This window comes from Seriola aureovittata, chromosome 3 (assembly GCF_021018895.1).
Source record: "Seriola aureovittata isolate HTS-2021-v1 ecotype China chromosome 3, ASM2101889v1, whole genome shotgun sequence".
Taxonomy (NCBI): domain Eukaryota; kingdom Metazoa; phylum Chordata; class Actinopteri; order Carangiformes; family Carangidae; genus Seriola; species Seriola aureovittata.
The window spans coordinates 9357471-9381138 of NC_079366.1; the positions used below are offsets into that span (position 1 = coordinate 9357471).

At 43.0% G+C, this 23668-nt stretch overlaps 2 protein-coding genes and 1 long non-coding RNA gene across 4 annotated transcripts; 2 read left to right on the forward strand and 1 right to left on the reverse strand.

The window, feature by feature from the left end:
• Positions 1-7: 7 nt before the first annotated feature.
• On the reverse strand, positions 8-5417 carry LOC130164761 (uncharacterized). The gene is made up of 3 exons (XR_008826658.1): positions 5279-5417; positions 2580-3867; positions 8-85 (listed from the first exon to the last, which is right to left on the reverse strand). It is a non-coding gene; the product is annotated as an uncharacterized LOC130164761 (long non-coding RNA).
• LOC130164733 (peroxisome proliferator-activated receptor gamma coactivator-related protein 1-like) lies at positions 5288-13432 on the forward strand. Of its 2 annotated transcripts, none has more exons than XM_056369654.1 (11): positions 5288-5506; positions 7518-7622; positions 7864-8013; positions 8308-10060; positions 10148-10201; positions 10288-11167; positions 11258-11467; positions 11630-11693; positions 11790-11911; positions 12056-12207; positions 13015-13432. In XM_056369654.1, the coding sequence occupies exons 1-11, from the start codon at positions 5411-5413 to the stop codon at positions 13113-13115; spliced, it is 3687 nt and encodes a 1228-aa protein (XP_056225629.1). In that variant the 5' UTR covers positions 5288-5410; the 3' UTR covers positions 13116-13432. The 2 variants fall into 2 exon arrangements, with proteins under 2 accessions (XP_056225629.1, XP_056225639.1); XM_056369664.1 differs by having other exon boundaries at positions 11633-11693.
• A 2897-nt stretch (positions 13433-16329) lies between these two features.
• ogal (O-GlcNAcase like) lies at positions 16330-23657 on the forward strand. Its single transcript, XM_056371638.1, has 17 exons — positions 16330-16714; positions 16923-16974; positions 17287-17384; positions 18058-18188; positions 18578-18749; positions 18921-19019; positions 19122-19261; positions 19391-19535; positions 20059-20157; positions 20269-20528; positions 20623-20797; positions 21455-21540; positions 21744-21836; positions 21920-22008; positions 22088-22208; positions 22313-22442; positions 23195-23657. The coding sequence occupies exons 1-17, from the start codon at positions 16642-16644 to the stop codon at positions 23329-23331; spliced, it is 2100 nt and encodes a 699-aa protein (XP_056227613.1). The 5' UTR covers positions 16330-16641; the 3' UTR covers positions 23332-23657.
• The last annotated feature ends 11 nt before the right edge of the window (positions 23658-23668 follow it).

Here is a 23668-nt window from a genome sequence, read left to right on the forward strand (position 1 = left end):
CCCGCCCTCCTCTGTCTCTCTCAGGTTTTCATTTCTCACTAACAGATGTTCTCTGCACCGTGTGGGAGGGCATTCCTCTTCTCTGCTATGAAAGCAAAAGAAAAAGAAGACTTAGTTGAAGTACAGAAAAATCAAACGAGGACAACGGCAACACAACTCCCTAACTCTGCGATCTCAGCTCCCGTGTGCCTTGCTTTCCCTTGTAGAGAAGGTGTCAAGTTAAAGATCAGAGTGCTTTAGCTTTTTATAACACACAGCTCCCAGCATTACACAATATCTGAAAGGTCACAGAAGTGCACACACGTGCAAAACATTGCATGACTGAGCAGTCAAAATGACTGGAAGTCATATAGAAAAATGCTCCAACGCACGCACACATACATACACACACACACACACACACACACACACACACACACACACACACACACACACACACACACACACACACACACACACACACACACACACACACACACACACACACACACACACACACACACACACACACACACACACATATAAGAGCAGCAAGTGTGAGGGAGGCAGAGAGAGGAGAGCATATACCTGACTCCTTAGACCTCATGGGCTCTTTAAAAATTCAAACATGCCAAAAGAGCACCGCGGGAATCATCCTGCAGGTCAAGAGTGAGGCAGGGACAAGACGCAGAGAGGGGGAAGACATGAAAAGAAAGCAGGACAGAGGGATTTTTTTTTTTTCTTCTTCTTCCTTTTTCCCCCCAAGAACAAGAGTAAAGTCCGGCACTCTAGAGCTTAAAGGAACTGAGAGAGTGAATTTTACATTTCCTGACAAAAACAGTAGCTCAAGCAGAAAAAAAGGGTCATGGATGGAGAGAGGGTTACATGTGTGTGTATGTCTGTACACACTGGGGGGGGGGGCATGTACTGACATGGTGGTTGGGCGCTGGATGCTCCAGTAAGGTGACCCATTTACACAGAACACCCCCCCCCCCCCCAGAACACACACACTTACACACTTACACTTACACATGCCTCTGCACACTCCTGAACACACTCGCACCTCACCCGCCGGAGACTGGAGGATGCTTTGGCCCCATTTCATACAGTAATGTGTTTCAAGAGTTGTGGGAGATGAGGCAGGAGGTGGTGTGTGTATGTGTGTGTGCGTGGCGGGGGTTAAGAGAGATGTAGCAACAGCAGAGAAGAAGATACGGGATTAAAGGATACAAGTAGAGGAAACAAAAAAAAAAGGGAAACAAATTGAGGACACAGCAGATGTACAGTAGGTAAGATGTATGTGGGGAGAACACACCAGGTGTCCCTTTGGATCAAAATAAATGAAAAGAGAATGTGGTACCTTGTTAAAGTGTGTGTCTGTGAGCATGTCTCCATCCCCACTAATCTAGTACAGCCATTGACTCTGTGTCCCACCATGACATTCAGCAGAAAGGTCAACTCCTTGCTGGTATGTACGAGATAACAGGCCAGACACATCTATAGTCCTCCACAGAAAAACAGTGAGATAATACAAGATATCACCGCACAAAGGAAGAGGTGACGAACCTGAGTTTATTATGCATCCTTATCATTCATGTATGAATATCTGATTGGCATCCACTGTGAATAGGTGGCTCGCATGGAGCAATCAGCGCACTGGGAATTAACTCATTCACAACTTCAGAGGACTCAGAGAAAACAAGAGAGTGAGTAGAACTTAATAGAGGATATATAATATCACCATCTAGTGGAGAAAATAAATAACAGCAGATTTTTCTTCACAGTTCACTGGACAGAATATTTCCACCCATCAGTAAACTATACTACAGCAGGGATTTCAGCTCTAAATATGTTACAGTCTGTCATCAGTCAGTATCTCAAAATTGTCTATATTGCTATAAAAGTGTAATATGTGCAGTGCGGGGGCGAGGCTCATCTGAGTACATTGTGACAACAGCAGCACAGCTAGCGCACATTTTTAAGAAAAGAAAAGCAAACGTAGTATGATAGGTCTACTACACATTGTGGTCTCCTGATCTGAAGATCTGATTTGTGCACAAGAGCCATCATCTAAAAGTATAATTTTCTCTTTCAGTGGGCTTTTCTTTACAGGGCTGAACAGTAAGTACTCTTATGTGACAGCTGTCCTTCAAAAATGCTGCTTCCAAGATGAGTGAAAGCAAACATCCACATACAAGACTACTCTGCACAGCTACATCCTCACACCATACAACCTGATCCTCTGCAGTGGGTGATGTTTGCAAATTAAGTGCAGAAAGCAAAAGGAATAATGGAGAATTATTTATGAGCGAGCAGGTATCAGTTCATTGCCTTGTTCAAGATCTGGTGATGATCGACACTCAATTTCCAGGTATGAAAGGCTTTCTAGGGATGAGCAATGAAAGTTTATAGAGCCACAATTGTAAAGGGGAAAAATTGCAACCAAGAGTGGCTACATGATTTAAGAGCATTCAACTTAAATAAATTAAGAATCGCTGACATCTAACATTGAAGCATCTAAAGCAAACATCTAAAGCAAAAAAAACACAAAACTTGCATCACAAACTGGGGCATAAAGTTTAAAAGAAGTCATCACTTACCAGGAAGTGGGAGACTAACAAAAGATGGTTTTGAGTTGCACTAAGGCAAACGAAGGATCTAGAGACGGCTCTTTCACCGCTCAACCTAGCGTAAACAGCATGGTGGATCGTAACCGTAGATGTGCTTCCAGCCTCCAGTTTGCCCCTTTTTTCCCCCAAATTTCTATGTGGGGAAACCATGTTGAACAAAAATATTAATCAGTATTTTTACATAGTTTAAAACAAACACACACACAACATTTAAATCTTGACCCATGTTAAGCACTACAGACTCAGGATCTCTCTTTGCAGTGTTGCTCAGGACTAAAGCTGAGACCAGAACTGACCCAACCCAACAAAACTTTTTGTTTAATTTCATTCATTGCTGACAGTTAGCTCGCAAGGCTAAATCAACACATAGGCTACACTCTCTTTCCGTCTTCTGGGCACTAGCCTACTCACTGAGCATTGCATATCCATTTGAGACAATATATGACATGCAAAGATGCAGATGACTGGCAGTGTCAGAGAGATGATTCCCATTTGAAGATAAGCAGAGCCTGAAGTTTTATGCATCAGACAGCAAAAATAATTCTGACTTAATGGGAGTGAACTACATCGCTGGAGTACCGCTTGGAAGAGTTCAACATTTTGGGAAATATATTTATTCACTGTCTTGTATAAAGTTAAACAGGAAATCGACACTTTTCATGCTTAGCTTAGCATTGCATTGCTTAGCTTATACTGGAAACGGAGGAGCCGTTTGAATGAAAGAAATCCACCTACTAGTAACTCTTAACATTTTGTTTGTTAAATCCATACAAAAACCAAAGAGCAAAAACAACAAGCTGTGGATTAAACAAGTGAGATAAAACGTGTTAACGACTGAGTTTTGGATGTGCTGGGAGCAGATTTTGTTTTTCTTTAGCAAGATTAGCTGTTTCCAAAGTAACCAGAGAGAATAACCATGACATTAAGGTTTTTGTGAACTTGATCTTCAGTATTTTTTAATGGAACTTTTGTTTTTATACAACCAGAGGTTTAAAAAGCTATTGATCAGCCTCTGATCACATTCATCTCTAAAAGACAAACACTCCAACTTCAGCAGAAATGATTTACTTTGTGGTGGAAAGACTTCAGCATCACTGCACAATTGGTAACGGGGTAGTGTAATGGGTACTACAGTAGGGGAAGAGAGGAAAACACTTGGCTGCTGTGCTGAATATGTAAATGTAATCAACCATCCAAAGATCATCATATGATCTGTCAGTGGAGCATGAGGTTTGGTGCTGCTGTAGGTCTTCATCAGCTAGAGAGAGAAATGCAAACAGTGGTTTAGACAGCTGTATTTATTATTCAGACATTTAGAATAATTATTCATCATATATCAGGTAACACAGTGTGGAGCTGCACAGGATGAAGTGGAAAGAAAAAAAAAAGTGTTATCAATCAGTCCTGGTTCTGATTCATGTGACAGCAATACAGTAAGTCATGTGAACACAACCGATAAATGCATTCAAATGTGTTCAATCATAATGATCTAGTGCACACTATAAATGCTTTCTGAGGCCTGAGCACATTTAAATTCATGTGAAGAATTCAAACTGGACCTCAGTGGGTGCCATCTCTAGTGAAACAGCGTAATAGCACTGTTGTTAGACCCTAACAGCAAACCATGTCAAGGTGGAGAGTGTGTACACACGTTAATCGTGAAAGTCAACACATCAATATTGCAGTGTCTGAACATGCAGATAATCTCTGTTTGTTCTGGTGATGAGGCAGACCACAGGAGGCAGATACACGCTTTGCTTTGCTTTGCTGTACGACACCACTTCAAGGATTGACTATGTTAATGCCACTGACTGATATGCCTAAGATGCTATGATACTGATGGAGAACGCACTGATGTTTTCATGACATTCTCAGCAGTTATAACATGGGAGATAATGAAGCACTTGGGCATATTAAACAGCTCTGCAGAGCGTTCTTTCGAATTTCAAGATAACTCCCAGTTACACTATTAGAGCAATCTCTATTAAAGCCTCTCGCCATAAAGGGAAAAAACAGATTCAAATAAATCATTAAATTCATAATGTAAGGCAGTCTGAGCAGAGCATCTGTCTACTTTGCATAATTTTGCTGCATTTTAATAGCTGTAAAAAACAAAACAAAAAAAAACAAAAAAAACATAGCATGCCATTCTTTTAGCCTACTTTATTAATTGGTACAACAGTTGACTATCTAATAATATTTCATATGATGGGTAGATTACACGTGTATAAAAACTATAGTGACACTGTGCCTGTGTTATTGCTGCCGCCTGTCTTGTATCTACTGCATGTTCATTGTAAGTGGAACTTGTGTCGTCATTCGGCCGTTAAGTGTCGCTTTTCAGCAATAAAAAAGGAAATTAAAATTTTAAAAACACACAACAAAAAAACCCTGAATTAAAAGTTCAATCAAAGAATTATCTACATGACCTAATTGGTAGTAGTAATATTATGTGAAAACAGTTCAAAAGGAAACATTTTTTACATGCCTTTGCTGTCTTAAATATATGAAAAACTGTTCCCTTAATCAGATTAACTATCAAATGTAACAAATAATCATTGTATCAATCATACTCGTCAATAATAATCTATGTGTCTTTGAAGCAAAATAAAAAACTAGCTAAATTTCAAGAGAAATCTAATTGATAATCAATACTACACATAGCTGACCTTGGATCAGATTTCTACTCCCTTCCTCGCTTTCACTAATGGAGCTGGTGGTTACAGTCTGATCCCAGGTCGGTGTTCTCTGCGTGCCGCCAGCCGGTGACCACGTGTCTCTGTCCGGCCTGCCAGCGGACCATGTGGAGCAGCAAGATGGCGGCGCGGTGGAGGGGGAAAGACGGGGATTTAAATGCCGACAACAGCGACTTTCTGCTCAGCAACACCCATAATGAGGTACCGGTTTCCTCACTTTAGCTGGTTTTGCATCGAAATAACCGCACGCGGGCAGGTTCCGGTGGTTTAATAGGAAGTGCTTCGCCGGCGCGTAAGGCCACATGTGCCGAGAGCGACACGTGGCTTAAACAGGCTAGTAGTACTACTGAGGCGGTGAGCAGGGTGGTGGCTCATCTGACCCATTAGCCTGCTATTTGGACCATGTCGGCACGGAAACAGCTTAATGATTAGTTAATGCATATCGTTAGTTTTCCGTTCATGTCGAACACCACCGCTTTTATAAAGATTAAGCATGTGAAAGCTGACGGGGAAACCGGTTAGTTTTCTCGGGAGTACGAGATGTTCCGATACGGCTGCACCGTCACCACTCCTGCTATCTACTCTGTACACTTCACTTCTTTTTATATGATTCAGTACTGCTCACTTTACCCTCTTCTTTTGCTGTCTCAAGCTTAATCTTAAATTGTCTCCTGACTGGCAACAGCATAAACTGTCTTGCTGCAATTTAAAAACCCCAAAATGTCCAGTTACAGCAGAACAGGCAGTCAGAGCTCTGGATCCTACTTCCCAGAGCTGGTGTTGAGGTTGTGACCCGCCTTTAAGGCCTCTTGTCCCCTCAGTCTGCTACTGCCCTGCAAACTTCTGGTCTAATAAAACTTTACAAACTCACTGACAGACTGATTTTAGACTGAGGCCTCACTCTGCAAACATTTTGTAGAGAAAATCTTGGCACTTCGACAGTGTCACTCTTCCTGCTGCTCTTTATATATACAGACGTTCCTATGGGTTCATATTAAGGAATTAACACACTGAAACAGTTGTGTTTATTTTATCAAATGTTCAGTTGTTTAAATACAAACAGAACTACTACAATTAATCGATTAATTGATCAGAGACTATTTTGATAATCAAATATTTGTCATTTTCAAGCTAAAAAATCAAACATTTGCTGTTTCTCAAATGTCAGGATTTGATACTTTTCTTTGTCTTACATGATAGTAATATAATGTTTAGATTTTGGATTGTTGGTCAGACAAGACATGACATCTGAAGACATCACCATGGGCAGGCGTCTTTTGCTATTTTCTCACATTTTATAGATAAAATGAATAATCGTGAAACAAACAGATGATAATGAAAATCATCGTTACCTGGCGACAGGTATACAGCAAACATCAATACCACACACCTTAGTATTTATAGCTGAAGCTCTTCTGCAGTGCTTGTCCCCACAGGCCTTTAACATACACAAAACTCAACAATAAAATGTGCATAGAAACAATTATAAAATAACCATAAAACCTTAACAGTGCACTGGTGTTACAGTATTGCAGTTGCAGATTTATGTTCAGATAGGTCTGCAGCTGTTTAAAGTGTGGTAGGGCTGAAAGGAGAAGTGGATTGATGGAAAATTCAAATCAATTAATCATTTAAGTCCCTTTTTAAGCAAAAATGCCAAAAGTTCACTGGTTCCAAAACTGAATATCTTTGGGATTTGGACTGTCAGTATGACGAACCATGACATTTAGATATGTCAGCTCGGGCTTTATGAGATTTTGATCTGTATTTTTACTGTCTTTGGGCAGGCCATTGACCAAATGCCTTATCAAGAAAATAAAGAAGAAAAATCATTAGCTGCAGTAAGGTTTTATTCTTTTTTTTTAATCCTGTTTTTAACCATTTTATCTTGTAGTTAGATAGAGTGCTTTCTACAAAAGTATATGTAGTGTAGCTCATTGGCAGCGTCTGAAACATGGATTAAGCCTCAGCTTTCCCTCGATGTTTTTTCATGGCTGTATTTTCGGTTTTGTCAGAACAGGCAGCTCTTCCTGTTTATGCTGAGAAAGTTAATTTTGAGTTTAATGCCTCCTGTGCCTCAGTTCCTGTTCACACCCAGAGGAAGGAGAGTATTGTAAAATTGCAGGAGGTAGAAATAGTCCGGATTGGTGTGCGTGCACATTTACACAACATGGGATTAATATAGTTTTTCTGCTTGTCTGTGTTCCTGCAGTTGGTCCTGAGCAGAGGTGATGTTGAAGGTGTGAACATGGACGCACAGTCCTGTACCGATCACTCCATCTTGGCCATTTTTGAGGACTCCACAGTCGCATCAGAGGTCAGTGTTCAAGCTTATGAATCTGAATGATTGCACACCATCACACTCAAAAGCTATTGTGAGGAGCATCCCTGCAAGTGTCTACATCTCAGACATTTATTACATCCTTTTGCATGTCTCCGTGTCTGTGATCGTACGGTTTGTGACACTTGTGGTCGGCTCTACTTCACGGCCCAAAATATTTGAGTTGTAGGATTTGACAGATGAATCAATAAATGTGGACACTGCTGTGTCTTTTCAGGGTAAGAGTGGAGTGGAGGAAGAGAGTGAGACCCTGCTGTCGGCCCTGTCTGAGATGCTCGACAGTGTGGAGGATGACGACGGGTCTCCCTTTGATGTTCTACCAGACACTAAGTTCCTGAACCACCCACAGTGCAGGGACAACTCAGTGGTGGGTTCATACACTGCAGCAGCAAACAAAACGGCTTATCTGCTGACTTCACATGTTCATTCATGTTCATTACACTGAAAAGATACAACAACTTATTGAATGTGCCTGGTGAAAGCCATTTTGCTGTATGATAACGTCCATAGATATGAGTCACATGCACTTTAACAAACTGCACGTGCTGAATTGAGTTGAAAAAGTGAAGTTCTTTCAAAATGTGTAGTTCCATTATTCATTTTTCTGCTTCCCAAAGATTAAACACTGAAGATCTGAACCATTCTTTCCTTTTCTCTTTAGGCAATTTCACTTAGTGACAGACTGAGGCCAAGACCCAAATCACCAAATGTAACATTCACTATAAAGAGGGATGAAGAGAAGGAAAAGGACAACAGAAGCGAGAGAGGCAGCCTCCCACAGCTGTTCACACAACAAACTCAAACATTGTTTCAATCCAAAACTAAGAAAGCAGAGAATGAAGTCGAAGTCTTCACCTCGACTTCTCTCGTCAACCTGGTCCGGCTCATGCACTCCTACTGTCTGGAGCTGCATGTGGAGGAGGGAGATGAACCGGGGAAAAACCACACATTATTCTCCCAGGAGGAGGTGTGGAGGTATGAGAGGCCCACCGAAGAGAGCGATGAAGAGATAAATGTCGTATCTGATGATGAGGAACCTGTGAAAAAGACAAAGGGGGAAGAAGAGGGAGATGAAAAAAGAGATGATGGTAAACTCCTGAAGAGTGTGTTGCTGAATGGAAACTGCCCCAGAGCACCACCATGCAGAGAGAAGAAAAGAGTGAGCTTTGGCCCCGTTCAAGTGGCTTCATTTAACCAATCAGTGAAAAAGGCACTGAACGAGAAAAATCTAACAAGTGAGACTGTGCCAGCTCCACTGACCAGCACAAAGGCACTTGGAAACCCAGCTGGGTCAGCACTTGAACCCCAGACAACACCGTCCTCAGGAATGAACAGCAACTTGTCTGATGCTCTGCCGTCTAAAGGTGAGACAAAGGTCAAATCACTCAGCCTCCAACAGTACAGACAGCTGCGCCAGAAGAGACAGCCCCTGGTGGAGAAACAGGGGAACTACACAACCAAGTGGCCCTCTGTTTCGGAGCCCCCCAAGGAGTTGCCCCCCATCCTCTGTTCACAGGGACATAGACAAAATAGCTGCGAACCAAAGACAGCACACCCCTGTTCAAACCATACCGGAGTCAGTACTGATCATCTCCATAAGCCTGGTTCCAAGACTGCATCCCATCGTGCCTCTCCACCACAGAGGCCTAGTCCCTCAAAGGCAAAATCATCCACTCATCTACGCTGCAGCGGACTGAAGCGCCCAAGAACCGAATCCAAAACCATCTCACCTGCTTGTCCTCTGCCAGACGTCACTACTAACCCAAGCGTGAATGCGCCTGAAAGCAAAAACAGTCCAGTAAAGAAGCTGACGTTGCTTAGTAGCGATCCCCCAAATCCTGTCCTCGTCCCCCTGCCACTCAGCCAAACAACGTCACCGTCCACCGCCCACTCCTCATCAAAGTCTAAAGTGGAGTTCATCAGCATAGACTCCAACCTCCAGAGCACCACCCACTCAGAAGATATCCAACATGAATCCTCAGCAGCATCTCCTCAAAGACAGACATCCTCCTCCGAGCCAAAGCCCCACGTGGTGTCAGTAAACCAGGACGGCGCCGCCCTGCTTCAGGAAATGAAAAACAAGTTTACCGAGATAGCGTCAGATGTCTACTCTAGATCTCCCACACTTTGTCCTGCCCCAACACGACCTGAATCTGCCTCAGAGTACAATAAACCACAGCCACAAAAATACAGTGCGAGCCCAACAGAAGGAACCGAGCTGGAACCAAAGCTTCCTCAGTCAGCAGGTCCGGATCCAGTGGGGCGTATAAAGTGTCCCTCCTCAACGCCATGCTCTACTCAGCCACCTTCTCCCGTAGATGCTCCAGAGGTTCCCCCAAGTATATGTTCTCCGCAGGAACCACCACCCTCTCTTCAGGTTGGCTGTGGAGGGCAGACTGCGACATCTGACTCTGGTAAAACATAGAGATGTAAAATCTGACATAATAAAGGCAGTGAAGCTGATTTATTGAGTTAATGTTACTCTTGTTGTTCCACTTCAGGGATTGAAGCCCCTGATCTGACCAGCCTGCTGGAACAGTTTGAGGAAACACAAGGTGAGTGCTGAGACTCCTGGTACACTGTTAATTTGGATGTGGACATCTGGTCTTTGTATAACCTCTTTTTATTCTTCCTGCTGCAGCCAAAGAGGAGAGAGTCAGCGATCGCGACCTCATCAGTGCTGCTCCACCTTCAAACCCACAAACAGACGGACACATGGCGCTGGACAGAAATCAGCCCGCAGGATCAGAAAAGACCTGCGGATTACCGCCGACCCCGTCCTCTGTGGAACCGGTCGAACGTTTAGGCATTTCAGAATCAGCCGGGACTCTGAAAACCCTCAGGGAGCCCGTGGACATCCCCGAGCCCCTGGGCACTGAAATCATCCTCAGCACTCAGCAAGAGCAGCCTGCAAGACGCAAAAATCCCCCATCCAAGGCCATTCAGATCATCGACCCCCGGCCTCTACCGTCCAAGAAGACTCACATCAGCCCTTCAGAGCCCCCCGCTGCTCACACCTCTCCTCACATGTTCTCATCTGTATCCTGCGATCACGATTACTGTGGGCCTGTGGATCATTCACTTACAAGTGCTACTGAGCGTAGCAGAGCTAAGCCGTCTTTACTCAAGGATTTTTCTAAACTTACTAATGAATTTCAAGTGGCTTCTCTCGACTCAAGTGCTGCTGCTGAACGGAAAACACAGACCTCGACAGGACATACAAAGTCTGAGTCGCAGCATCACTCGGAGCAACCCAGGACCAGATCAGAGACGAACCCACCCGCGGACAAAGCTCTGCAGCTTTCGGGCTGCCGTGCTGCCACAGGAGATGTTGGTGGAAGCGAGGACAAAACAGCCCCCTGCACTCTCCCCACACCTCCACCCAGCCCTCCTGTCAGGGGGAGGCAGAAGAGGAGATACCGGAGGGGATCCCCTCATTCTGACTCCAGCTCCAGCTCTCGTTGCTCCTCCTCTTCGTCTTCCTCCTCCAGCTCTGCGTCTCGCTCTCCAAAAAGACAGAAGTAATTATCTTCTGTTCAACATGCTCAGTATTACTCTCCATTTGTCCTCTTTGTGCATCAGTCCCGATTCTCAATTTGTCCGTCTTGCAGGCTCCATCGCAGGCGTTCAGAGAGCAGCTCGTGTTCATCGTCCCCCTGTCGCTCTATTTCCCGCTCCCCACCTCGGCGCTACAGGCTGTCCTACTCCAGATCGAGATGCAGCAGGTCAAGATCCAGATCTTGGTCCCAGTCCAGGTCTCCATCCAGATCCCGATCACCATCCCCACGGATTTGCCAAAGGCAGTGGACAGATGTTTACAGGTTAGTTAATGTTGGGGTTCTTTTGGGGGAATTTGATAAAAAAAAGATGATCAAATGTAGGTGTTTGTTTAAATGTCAGTTTCCCTTGCGTCTCTCTTTGGCTTTAATGGGTTTAAGAGTGTAACCTCAGTCTCTCTATTTTTCCCATCTTTGTGACTACAGCAGCAGAGAGTCCAGGAAGCTCAGGAGGGAGCACGAGATAAGGATTCAGAAACTTAAAGCCATAGTGAGTAAAAAGATCACGACGTGTCAGCTGATGTTGTTGTGGCTTTTTCAAGATGAGTAATGAGCGGTGAGTAATTGTAAAAATCCTCTCAAACAGGATGAGCGCAGGGTGGTGTACGTCGGACGCATCCGCAGTTCTATGACACACGATGAACTGAGAGAGCGCTTCACTCAGTTCGGAGATGTTGAGTGTGTGTCGCTGCACTTCAGAGACAGAGGGTACGTATGTAGCATTGAAAATATGTTTTTTTGTTTTGTATTTATGGTTCACTTGTGTGTTTTTTTTGTTTGTTTGTTTGTTTGTTTTCTTACATTATTTATCACGATATCAGTATTGACATTCTGCACCTTTGGTTCCCATAGCGACCACTACGGCTTTGTCACTTTCTACAACATGGAAGATGCTTTCGCTGCTATTGATAATGGCGGAAAACTACGGAAGCCTGATGAGCTGCCGTTTGACATCTGCTTCGGTGGTAGACGACAGTTCTGCAATTCAAACTACTCTGATCTAGGTGAGACTGACAAACCACAAACAATGTATATCACTATGCTGAAGGAAACATTTCCCCTCATTTGAGACAGGTGAGACCACTTTGCAAACCTGTTGAAGCCCTGTCACAGTGATCTTTGCAAGCTGCACCAGAGGAACCGTAATATAATTCCTGGTGCATGAAGTGAAGCAGTGCTGCACTGGCTTCGCATTCTTCATGTCACTTTTCTATCCCCTCCATACTGCACATGCAGCGTCAAGGACCAAATAAACACCTTTAAATAGCTTTCAGTGTAATTCAGTCCACATCAGCAAAACCGCAAAGTATCACCTCAGAACGTATCATGGAGTTGAGTAGGGCCGCCACTAACGACTATCTTCCTATCGATTAATCTTTCGTCTATTTTCCAGATTACACCGGCCTCTCAGGCTGCAGACAAACAGCTGAAAACATAGCTTTTCTAGATGCTTGTTGAACATATGGTTTGATAAAGTACTTGCTGGTCTTGTACTTTTTATTACACACACAGCAAAGTTCAGTAGTAGTCGTCGTCAACTTGAGTAATCTTCGAGTTGTCTTTACTTCACCTGGTTTTGTGTCCACTGCAGCCTCTAATCGTGTGGTGGTCAGTGTTGACACTGTTGATGGCATCAGTCAGTTCAATCGATTTACGGATGCATCAATGAACAATATTAATGTTGACGATGTTTTCAGTGCCATCATCATTGAGGCTTAATCGCGGCAGTCCTAGAGTTGAACACTTCCTCATTCTAATGTTGAAGTCACTGAATGTAACACTGAGCCTGTAAATGTCGCTCTCTTCCTCAGATGCGAACAGAGATGCAGACCCGCCTCCTCCCAAGAGCAGGTTTGAGGACCTGGACTTTGATTCGTTGCTGAAACAGGCCCAGAGAGGATTAAAGAGGTAGCAGAGCGCCGACCTTGATGTGGCAACCACAGAGTTTTTTATTTACTTCACAAACCTCAGAGCTTTTTGCTCACACTTATGTAGCAAACCTTTGTATGTTAGTGGGTTTTTTTTTTTTTTCATGTTTTCACTGTACTATGCATGCAGTTTTTATGTGTGCAGTAAATATGAATGAATATGTAGCACTCTCAAATTGAAAACATGTTATTAATGGAACTGTTAAAAGATTTTTGTTGCATTCCATAACACTGATAAAGTTTTGTATATGTAAAAAAAATAAATAAATGCTGATCATTGCGATGAACTGACAGCTGCAAGTAAACACAAGTGTATTTGGTTTATTTTGAGTGAAATGTTCACGGCAGACGTTTTGACATGTCATTGAAGGAAGAGCACAGGTGTAACTGATCACTCATTAACTGTCCCTGTGAGCCAGTGGGGGCTGAGGAACTAGGACACCTGCTTGGAGTGCAACCATGATTAATTAGTTATTGGTCAAACCTGTTTTTGACAAACCGTCCCCGTCCACTGCTGCACCAGGTCTGACCTACAAGCCGGTTCTGCTTTAAGCTCTGTATCTTGTTAGTCTCATCCGGTTTGTCTTCTGGAAGTCCCTGGGCTTTTGCTGTCTTAGAATCTGAAAACATCAAGCCAGTTTGGTCTGTAGGCCCCCAATCTTAAAGTCAGTCTCATACATTATTTTTCTTTTATCTGAACTGTCTGTCTGTCTGTCTCTCTCTCTCTCTCTCTCTCTCTCTCTCTCTCTCACTCTCTCTCTCTCTCTCTCTCTCTCTCTCTCTCTCTCCGACTCTTTGTAGGCTGTTTTTATCTGCTGTCTTCAGATCTTCAGCAGCCTCATTCCCATCCCTTACAGAGTCAGCAACTTCATTAATGCTCACCACATCATGTGCTGTGGAAGTTTAAAGACCGTCCTGTAAGACATCAAAGCTGTGACATAAAATGTGGATTTTAATAGAGCATATCCAACATTTCAACATATTTTTCTGCCTCGGATAACTTTGTTAGGTTATGTTTTAACTTCCCTACTCTCTCAATAGACCTTTCTTGTGGCATACTTAATGAATTGTTGGTGTAACCAATAACATTAATTGCACTCCAATTAAAGTGTTCCACTTCCAGGGCCCTATTATTTCTCTAACCAGACATAAAAGTTATTAGATCACTGAGGGTTTTGAGTAGGAGCCACTTTATCATATAATTGCCATTTTAGCAATTACAAATTTAAATTACCTTTATCATAAAAAACTGTGAAGCCTAACCAGCACAGATGCCATTTGTAATGCAACACTGGATAAAGAAGTAAACGAGCTCAGATGTATCAAGGATATGGAGTTCAAGATAAGCCAACATGCTGCCTTCACTTGACTTTGACGTCTTAGCTTCACCGTGCTAAAATGTGCAGTTTGACACTAAGATGGTTTCACATTCATCTGCTGAAGGGTTCTCTGTGGCCACTGAGTTTAATGTGTATTTAACAGCATGATTTTGTGGCATTGCAACTATTTTGGAAGTCAGTGTGCAACTTTGAACTTGAAACCTTCAGTGTTCATACACTAAAAAATAATTTTTTTAATGAACAACATTTGCATATTCATTCATTTGGGATTATTCAAAGAGAGAGAGAAAGTAGATATGATTTAAATAATGACATCATTTAATTTTTTTTTATGGAGAAAAGCAATTCATGCACAAATTATTATTCCAAGTCTTAAAACATGACCAGAGTGGCTCTTTCAGCTGATGATGTTAACGTTTTTAAGGAGAACTTGTTCATTTTAAGGCTTTATTTTTGAAGTAATAGGCATCGGCAAATTTTGCATAGCACAGGTGTAATAGACAACATTAATAATGGTACAGACCCATAATTCCTCAGTTGCTAAACAGATTGTCAGCTCTCTATAAACTCACTAACTTGCATGCCTGCCTTTACATCAATCACTGTCCAAATTGTTGGTGCCTAATTTATCAGTCACAAATACTGATACAAATACTGCCGAATAATGTCGCAAAGGTCATGAGGCCATATCCCATTTACAGAGCAATCAGAAAGTGTTCAGACCGTTTTGTTATGTTGCAGCCACATGCTAAAATAACAAAAAAACTAATTTCCCCCTCATCAGTCTACACTCAATACCAAAATGACAAACTGAAAACAGAATTTTAGAATTTTGTGCAGATTTTTAAAAAAGAAGAAACTGGAAAATCACATTGACATAAGTATTCAAACACTTTGCTATGACGCTTGAAATTTAGCTCAAATGCCTCCTGTTTCTCTTGATCATCTTTGAGATGTTTGTTCACCTTGATTGGAGCCCACCTGTGGTAAATTCAACTGATTGGACATGATTTGGAAAGGCACACACCTGTCTATATAAGGTCTCACAGCTGACAATGTATATCAGAGCCATGAGGTCAGAGGAGTCACCTGCAGATCATAGAGACAGGCTTGTGTCAGAGGCACAGATCTGGGGAAGGATACAGAAACATTTCTGCTGCATTGAAGGTTCCCATGACTGCAATGGACTCTACATCATTCCCATATGGAAGAACTTTGGGAAAACCAGGACTCTTCCTAGAGCTGGCTGCCCGGCCAAACTCTGGGGTGAGAGGCCCTAGTAAGAGAGGTGACGAGGAACCTGATGATACCACTCCCGTGTCTTTCTTCAGCTCTGCTGTGACGAGGAGCACTACAGGAAGTCATGCTAGGTGCCATCACTCGGCACAATGATTCCCCTCTGTGTCAACAGAAGAGACACCTGACAGAATGTTTCTACCTTTTTATAAAGGACATAATGCTGTACTGATAGTGTGTCACATCTGTTATCAGATTATTCTGATCTCTCAAAGTTTATGCTGCTCTATAAAAATATTCACCTGAGTGATATAATTACCACTATTGTACAGTGTATAACCAGACCACTGTCTATCTATGGGTCTATTTTCAGTCTATTTCTTGTAGTCCTTTTTAGACTTTTCAATAAGAAATGTCAACAACCACAATCCATACAGGGTTCTGGTCCAGGGGCCCCTGATCTCTTGGGACCCGGGGCCAGGTGCCCTGTAGTCGCACTCAGTAATCCATCAATGGCTATAAATGAGTGTTATTTTGACTGGTTTGTGTTTTCAGGTGAAGTGTCCCTTTAAGCCACAGGGACACTGTCCCTTTAAGACGTTCACCCGGTAGTCAACACGTTCAACCAACGTGCCTGTGAATCTGAGTTGAACTTCAGTCATCACAAAACAAGAGCTGCTTCTCTGAGGATTTACAGTTGTAGACTTTAGATCATGGTAGCATCATGTTGTGCAACGCTGCCGCTGTTTAAACCTGGCTGGTGTGCGCAAGCGTGAGAGGACGGTGCAATAAAAGTGAATCAAATTAAAGGCTGGCGTACAAAGCCATGACTGACAATAGGGCTGTGTCAGAGCCGGAGCTGCTGTGTGAACATTAGGAAACAGGACGAAGCGACAGACATTCAACCACTCAACATTAAACTTCACACTAAACCATGTCGAAACCGAGCAGTGCGAAGAGCCAGGCCCAGACTGGGACGAGGGGGTTCATCAGTGGAGTAGTGGAAGGTGAGCAGACTGGGTCCAGGGGCCCAAACTCGACTATCGATCCCAGAGGTGTCCCTGCTACAGTACAGCTCCATGACCCATAATGTAAAGGTCCACATGCTGCGAACTCCAGATTTTCTCTCCTGGAACTACATCTCGGATTATATATTGATCACCTCTGGTAAGGTGACACTATTTTGGTGTATAACTTGACCTTTGCTTGTTGCAGGTTTTTATGGGCGACCCTGGACAATGGAGCAAAGGACCGAGCTGTTTAAAAGGTATGTGAACTCCCACTCTGAATGAGGAGCATGGGTGGAAATGGTGAACATGTACTGTGGAGCCTAAAAATGGCTGATGTTTATGATATGCTCACCTTCATTTGGTTTCAGGAACCGACTACTGATCTGCGGAACAGTCAACAACACATAAACAATATTTAGCACACATGGATTAATTTGTTCTACCTACTGATGTCTCCTGATCCTGTGGGCTCAGTTTCATTCTCACTTTTTTTTTTTTTTTTTTTTTAAAACACTGCGATCTACTCACTGGCCCTTTTGATCATATATTGCTGGTGTTGGGATTCACAGGGAACAGAAGTGGGGTTTGAACACGTACCTGTACGCCCCCAAGGATGACTACAAACACAGGATGTACTGGCGAGACCTGTACTCTGCTGAGGAGGCCGGTGAGTCTCACCTCTTCATGTGTCCACACCGTTCACACTGAAATCACACATTTCATTTGTTTTTTTTGTATAATTATCATTTCCCTACTAGTTGCTTACATCTTCCAAATGTAAAAATCCATTGTTTCTTTATAATTTATCTTATCAGGACACACTGTGGTTGTTAGTGTGTCTGGGATCCACCATCCAGTTAACCAGATAAACAGGGTGTCCAACTAAAAACACACTCGGCTCAGGCTGTATTTAGATCTTGAAGAACATCAGTGTCCTTGTTTACAATTGTGCCAAATTGCAGCTGCAAATGAAACCAAAGCAACAAATTAAAATACTTAATGAAGACTCATGGGAGTGTTGTCCTTTTTATTATCAGTGTCTCACCAAAGTCCCATCCTGAGTCATCATTATCTCCTGAGAGACAGTTTGACGCCTCTCTGTTGGTTGGCTGCCTGGATGTTATCAGTAATGTTTCAGATTGAAGGGCAGTGATGATAATTTGAAGTTTGACCTATTTAAAAACTATCATGTCAAAAACTATCATGTCAAATCTGGTGCTGTTATGGCCATTTTTATGATTCTAAGCATCAAGCTAAAATGTCCTACAGAGGTGCATGATAGCTGGGAGCTCATCATCAAATGGCACTTCTTCTCCCATCCCTTGTTCTCCTCCTCCCAGAACAACTCATGGCCCTGATATCAGCAGCTAAACGGCACGACGTCGAGTTCATCTATGCAATCTCGCCCGGTCTGGATATCACTTTTTCCAACCCCAAAGAGGTCGCGGCCCTGAACAGGAAACTGGATCAGGTAGGACTTTGTATGCGGAGAAGAAGGGTGGCGCACAAGAGATAATTTAATGTTGGCTGTATTTAGCTTTATGGCTCTCTGAGGGTTTGTTTGGACGCCACATTACTTTTTATGAAACATGCAGCAGTAAAATAGAAACGTTTGACGTACAGGAAGTAGGTCAACATGCAACTGATGGTGCTGACACTGCTGCAGGTAATGGGCTTAATTCCAGGTGGACTAGCTCTTTTGAATAAAGTCTCTAGCAGGTGAAGCAAATATTTAAACTCTATCTGACCTTGTTGTATTACTCATTTATCTGTATATCAGGGTTTTTTTTGCGTTATTGTTAAAATTTCAACTCGGTCTTAGAAATGCTGATCACCTGTTCGTGCCTGTTTGTTCGGCAGGTCAGGGGGTTCGGCTGCAGGTCCTTCTCTTTGCTGTTTGATGACATTGAGACTGAGATGTGTCCAGCTGATAAACAGGCATTCAGCTCCTTCGCCCACGCTCAGGTGGCCGTCACTAATGAGGTGTACCAGCACCTGGGAGAACCTGAGACCTTCCTCTTCTGCCCTACAGGTCAGACAGCAGGGCGGCATGAAAGTGACACTGGAAAGCTCATAAGATTTACAGTCAATTTAAGCGCAGCCACACAGTTAAAAGCATCTAAAGCTATGTTAAATCTGATTTGTTTTTCATTGTAAGTTTAGTTTTTTTTTTCCCCATATTGTCACTGTTCTGTGTCTCCAGATTACTGTGCTGCATTCTGCACTCCCAGCGTGGCCCAGTCCTCCTACCTGCACACTGTGGGGGAGAAGCTGCTGCCTGGTATCGACATACTGTGGACTGGTGAGCTTACACTGAACCACAACCTCACAACCTAGGACTCCACTGGAGTAATCACTGGTACAGTTTGAGAATATATTTTCTATTTATTTCTTTCTTATTTAGGCCCAAAAGTGGTGTCCCACAAAATCTCAGTTGAGTCCATAGAGGAGGTGTCCTCTGTCCTAAAGAGGGCCCCAGTCATCTGGGACAATATCCACGCAAACGATTATGATCCCCAAAGACTTTTCCTTGGACCCTATAAGGTAAATACATGCCTGTCCACATTTACATTAATAAAAGATGGTTTTTTTCTAACATTTCCCAGATGTCAGAATGTGCCCTAGTCCTGAAATCTCTATCCTGAAATACTCAGTATTATCTTTTCCGAGCAGGATCGACCCACTGAGCTGATTCCCAAACTGAGAGGAGTGCTCACCAATCCCAACTGTGAGTTTTACCCAAACTTTGTGGCCATCCACACTTTGGCTACATGGTGCAAAGCAACCGCTGATGGAGGACCAAGAGATGTGGAGATGAGTGAGTGTCCAGTTTTTGTTTTGCATTTTGCCTTTCCTTCCAAACACAGAGGGATTAAGTTTCAAGTCTGAAAGTTGATTTTTGCACAGTACAAACCTGACAAGTCGCTGCCTGAAATATCAGAGAAACAGACTAATCAGTCTTAAAATCTGTGGTGCACTTTGGAAAATGGTTGACACAGCAGAGTCTTCAAACGTCAGACTTTTATTCACAGAAGATTAAATGTTTAAATCTTTGATGCCTGACCTTTTTAATCTGGTGCTTGTCCATGGAGAATGATGCAAGGACAATTGTCTCTCTTACAGCTCATCTAAAACATCCCATTGGGTATTTCATAGAAGATGTGATGTTATATTTGTTTTTTTATTATTACTGTTATTATAGTTAATGTTATGGTGGGTTTTTTCCTTTTCCCAAGACGGGGACAGTTTGTTAAAGTTCTGTGGGTTTGCCTAAAGCTTAGCGGCACAATATGGGAGTGAAGGCAGCACACTGTCTGACTGTCCCTGACCTTCATCACCAGGCGACGAGGAGCAGGACCCCTGCTACAGTCCCCAGAAAGCTCTGATCCTGGCCCTCAATGACTGGCTGCAGGAGTTCCTGAGCACAGATCAACCAGGAGGTAGAGTCTTCACCTCTCGTTTAACAGTTTAATGTATTGTTACCATTATATGCTGGAGCAGTGCGAGAATCACATTGAGACGGTTTGTCGGTGCCTTCCTCATCCTTCCAGGCCCGTGTCGTCCTCCAGCTCGTCTCAAGAAAGAGCCGTCAGATGAGGAGCCCATGCAGACAGACATGGCTGAAAGCTATGTTCCTGGACCCGGGGAGAACCCACTGTACACAGCAGAGCCTCTGACCCTGGATGACCTGAAGCTGCTGTCGGACCTCTTCTTCCTGCCATACGAGCACGGGCCCACCGCCAGGACCATGCTGCAGGAGCTGGACTGGCTCAAGAACAACAGCTGTGCTGCTACTGCAGAGACAGACAAGGTTGTGTGTGTGTGTATGTGTGTGTGTGGTTTTTCCAAATACAGCTCATTCTGCAGGCGTGTTGTGCTTTAACACAGCTCATGGTGTTTTTCAGACAGCAGAGTGGTGCTCAAGAGCGCAGCAGTTTGATGACATGTGCGAAGCAGTGGTGCAGATGTTTAACCGCCTGTCAAACGCCCCGAACCGCAGCATCCTGTACGACCTCTACAACTACATCTGTGACATTAAGAGTGGAGTCGGTCTGGCTCGTGCCTATGTGAAAACACTAGGTGAGAAAATCGAAATCTTCCAATGATGGTAAAACCAAAAAAAAAAAGCTGCTTTGGATACAGTTTAGTGAGAAGAGTTTATTACATTTCTTAGATAACACAGGACTTCCTCTCATATCTAGTTCCACTACATATCATGATGCAGATGAAAGCTACTGGCCTGAACAATGACAGAAATGATCATAGCTGTAATGTAAAGAGAAAGATGTAAATAATTATGCATTAAAGCCTGTAAATTGTGGCCTTAAACCTGCACCATATATTTCATTTTGCTACATTTTTAAATTCAAATTACATTTCTGAAGTTAGCTGCCACTATAACCTTTTCAAGACCAATGCCTTTAATTAGACACATTCCTGAGCTTTTATCACGACTCCCATGAAAACTCAACACGGGGAACATAAACGGCCACAGTAACATTGGGAGTGTTACATGTTGTGCTGCAGGCGGAAGCGGGGATGCATGAGATTGTAATGATGTGATCTCGAAAAACAAAATAGTTACAATGATCATGCAAAATGAGCAAGAAACAAAAGGTGATGGATATTCTCACTCACTTTCACTTAGTGGTTACAGGTCACTGGCTGCCAAATGTTTGTACTCAGATAACAAGCCGACTGTAGCTTTAAATGTTTTATTGTTTTTGTTTTCCACAGGAGGGCAGGGTCAACCCTCCGCCCAGCTTATGAACGATGATCCTGAACCCTGGGGCTTCAGAGGAGGACTGTCTGGAGAGTTCCAGGTAATTTAACAATGCCGTGTCTACAGACAAAGACATATTTAAAATGTTTTTTTTTTTTTTTTGATTAGTTGTACTAAATCTATCATTTTCCCACTTAATGTGCTGTGGTAATTGCTATTAATAGGGCAATGCATCTGGTAAATATAATTTTGTTTTCATCTGTGAATTATTAATGTTGCTCTAATGAATATACTGCATTACAGAGAATGCTGCCTGGACACGGAAACAGGGACCTGTTCAGATATCCTCCCATGACAGCAGTGTATTGCATACGGCCATACTGCCCCGAGGACAAGGTAAAGACGGCAGATCCTCAGACAATGATGCAGTTTGGTTAAAATTCAGTAGTGATTCTGCACAGTATTGTTTCCTGTCTTAGATGGAGGTGCAGCGGATTTTTGGGGAGATGCAGACGGCGGGAGAGGGCAAAGTCCCCATGATGACGCAGCCTCCACTTATCTGTGATAGGTAACCAGGAATGAATTACTCTGCTCCTGAGAATTTTATGCTTTGATATGATCTTAACATCCCCTCTGTCCCACTGCAGCCTGTCAGCAGGGGAAATCTCCCCCTCCCCTCAGTGTGCTTTTGTCCTGGAGGATGAGATTGGGACGTGTGGTTACGCGCTGGCACTCATTAATGCCAAACCAGCTGCAGCCAAGATTCAGGTGATCAAAACGCAAGATTTGTTTTCCAGTCTGAGATGATGATGATGATGATGATGATGATAAGATGCAATGTTATTTTATTGTATGTTATCTTCTACCTCCAGAGGGCAACAAGTGACGCAGTGTTTGAAGAATTCCCTTCTTTGATCACTATACAAGTGCTGCCCCGGGTCACTGATCCCTCTCCGGCCAAAAGTATGATTGGTCAGCTGTTGTCCTCCATCAGGAGCAGTGGTAGGTGCACACTGCCTTTTGATTAATCAGAGATGCGCCTCATGAAACAGGCTTGCAACTTCAGTCATTCACAAACTCAGGTTTAATAGACTGCATATTCTCCAGGAGGAGGAGCTGTGCAGCCAGTGTCACAACAGTGCTTCGCACCAGTTTTCTTTTTATAGGACAGGAAAGTCACTGCAGTGTAAGTGTATACTTGCAAGAAACTCGCTGACCCGAGTTAAAAGTTTGGACTGGACTTTCGATTCACTTGAATGACAGTGTGTCCAAACTTTACAATAGATGTGCTGGTATTGTTCCAGACAAAGAAAGTAATAACTGCTGAAAATTTAATACTAAAATAGCTCGGAGTGGAAGCTTCAGTTTTTCTTTTATTTCTTCAATACCAACCATGTGGGACTCTTCTTAACTAAGAGGACAGTCCTGGATGGCTGAGCGGTGTTACTTCTGTATTCTTCCCAGAATTTAGCAGAAAAGTTGTAGTAAACAAAACATCTTACAATGTATTGGTTTAAAATAAAGAGAGAAAACTGCTCTGCTGCACCTGTAACTTGCAGGTAGGCATGTGATAAAGGCATGTGGCCTGTAGATGGCATACCAACCTATACACATGTAAATTTGCAGATCACTGATGTTGTATGACTTTGTTCCAGTGACAATGAAAGTTGTTTTTCTTTATCGCCTAAAGGTTTGAACAATATTTTACCCAAAACAGATTTAAATACCAAACACCGTCTTGGTTTTCCCTTCAGGTTCCAGAGGAGCGTTCTGTGAGTTGAGGCAGAGCGATCGGAGGATGCTCGACTTTTACACTAAACTGGGCTCCTTCAAACCCATCAAAGTGGCTGGTATACCTCAAGACATCCTCGCCATGGCAACAGGCCTGTGAACAAGATTACTCACAAATATTTTCCTCAGGTTTGAACTGTTGTGTGAAGAATCACCAAGTTTGCTGCATGTTGAACTGATCCAGCCAATCTGTCTTGTCATTTGTCAGTTCATATCAGATAATCTGTAATTTACCAGCCATCACAATGAACCAGTCTCCCCCTGTGAAGCTGTGACATTAGTCAATGAAACGCTTAATGAAATTTGTGTAACAAACTACTGTATGATTAAAAGTGTGATGCGAAACTGTTGAATTTTTAGACATGAAAACTGTATAGTGATTATTTTTTTAGATAAAATTGTTTAACAATAAAAATGTTAATAGCATCTGATTTGTT

Excerpts from the sequence above, each read along its gene's own strand:
- LOC130164733 (XM_056369654.1), top strand. The coding sequence starts at position 5,411 with ATGTGGAGCAGCAAGATGGCGGCGCGGTGGAGGGGGAAAGACGGGGAT. Across the intron at positions 10,202-10,287 it reads ACAGTTTGAGGAAACACAAG|CCAAAGAGGAGAGAGTCAGC; the intron begins GTGAGTGCTGAG and ends TTCCTGCTGCAG. Across the intron at positions 11,468-11,629 it reads CAGTGGACAGATGTTTACAG|CAGCAGAGAGTCCAGGAAGC; the intron begins GTTAGTTAATGT and ends TTGTGACTACAG.
- ogal (XM_056371638.1), top strand. The coding sequence starts at position 16,642 with ATGTCGAAACCGAGCAGTGCGAAGAGCCAGGCCCAGACTGGGACGAGG. Across the intron at positions 16,975-17,286 it reads AGGACCGAGCTGTTTAAAAG|GGAACAGAAGTGGGGTTTGA; the intron begins GTATGTGAACTC and ends TGGGATTCACAG. Across the intron at positions 19,020-19,121 it reads TATCGACATACTGTGGACTG|GCCCAAAAGTGGTGTCCCAC; the intron begins GTGAGCTTACAC and ends TTTCTTATTTAG.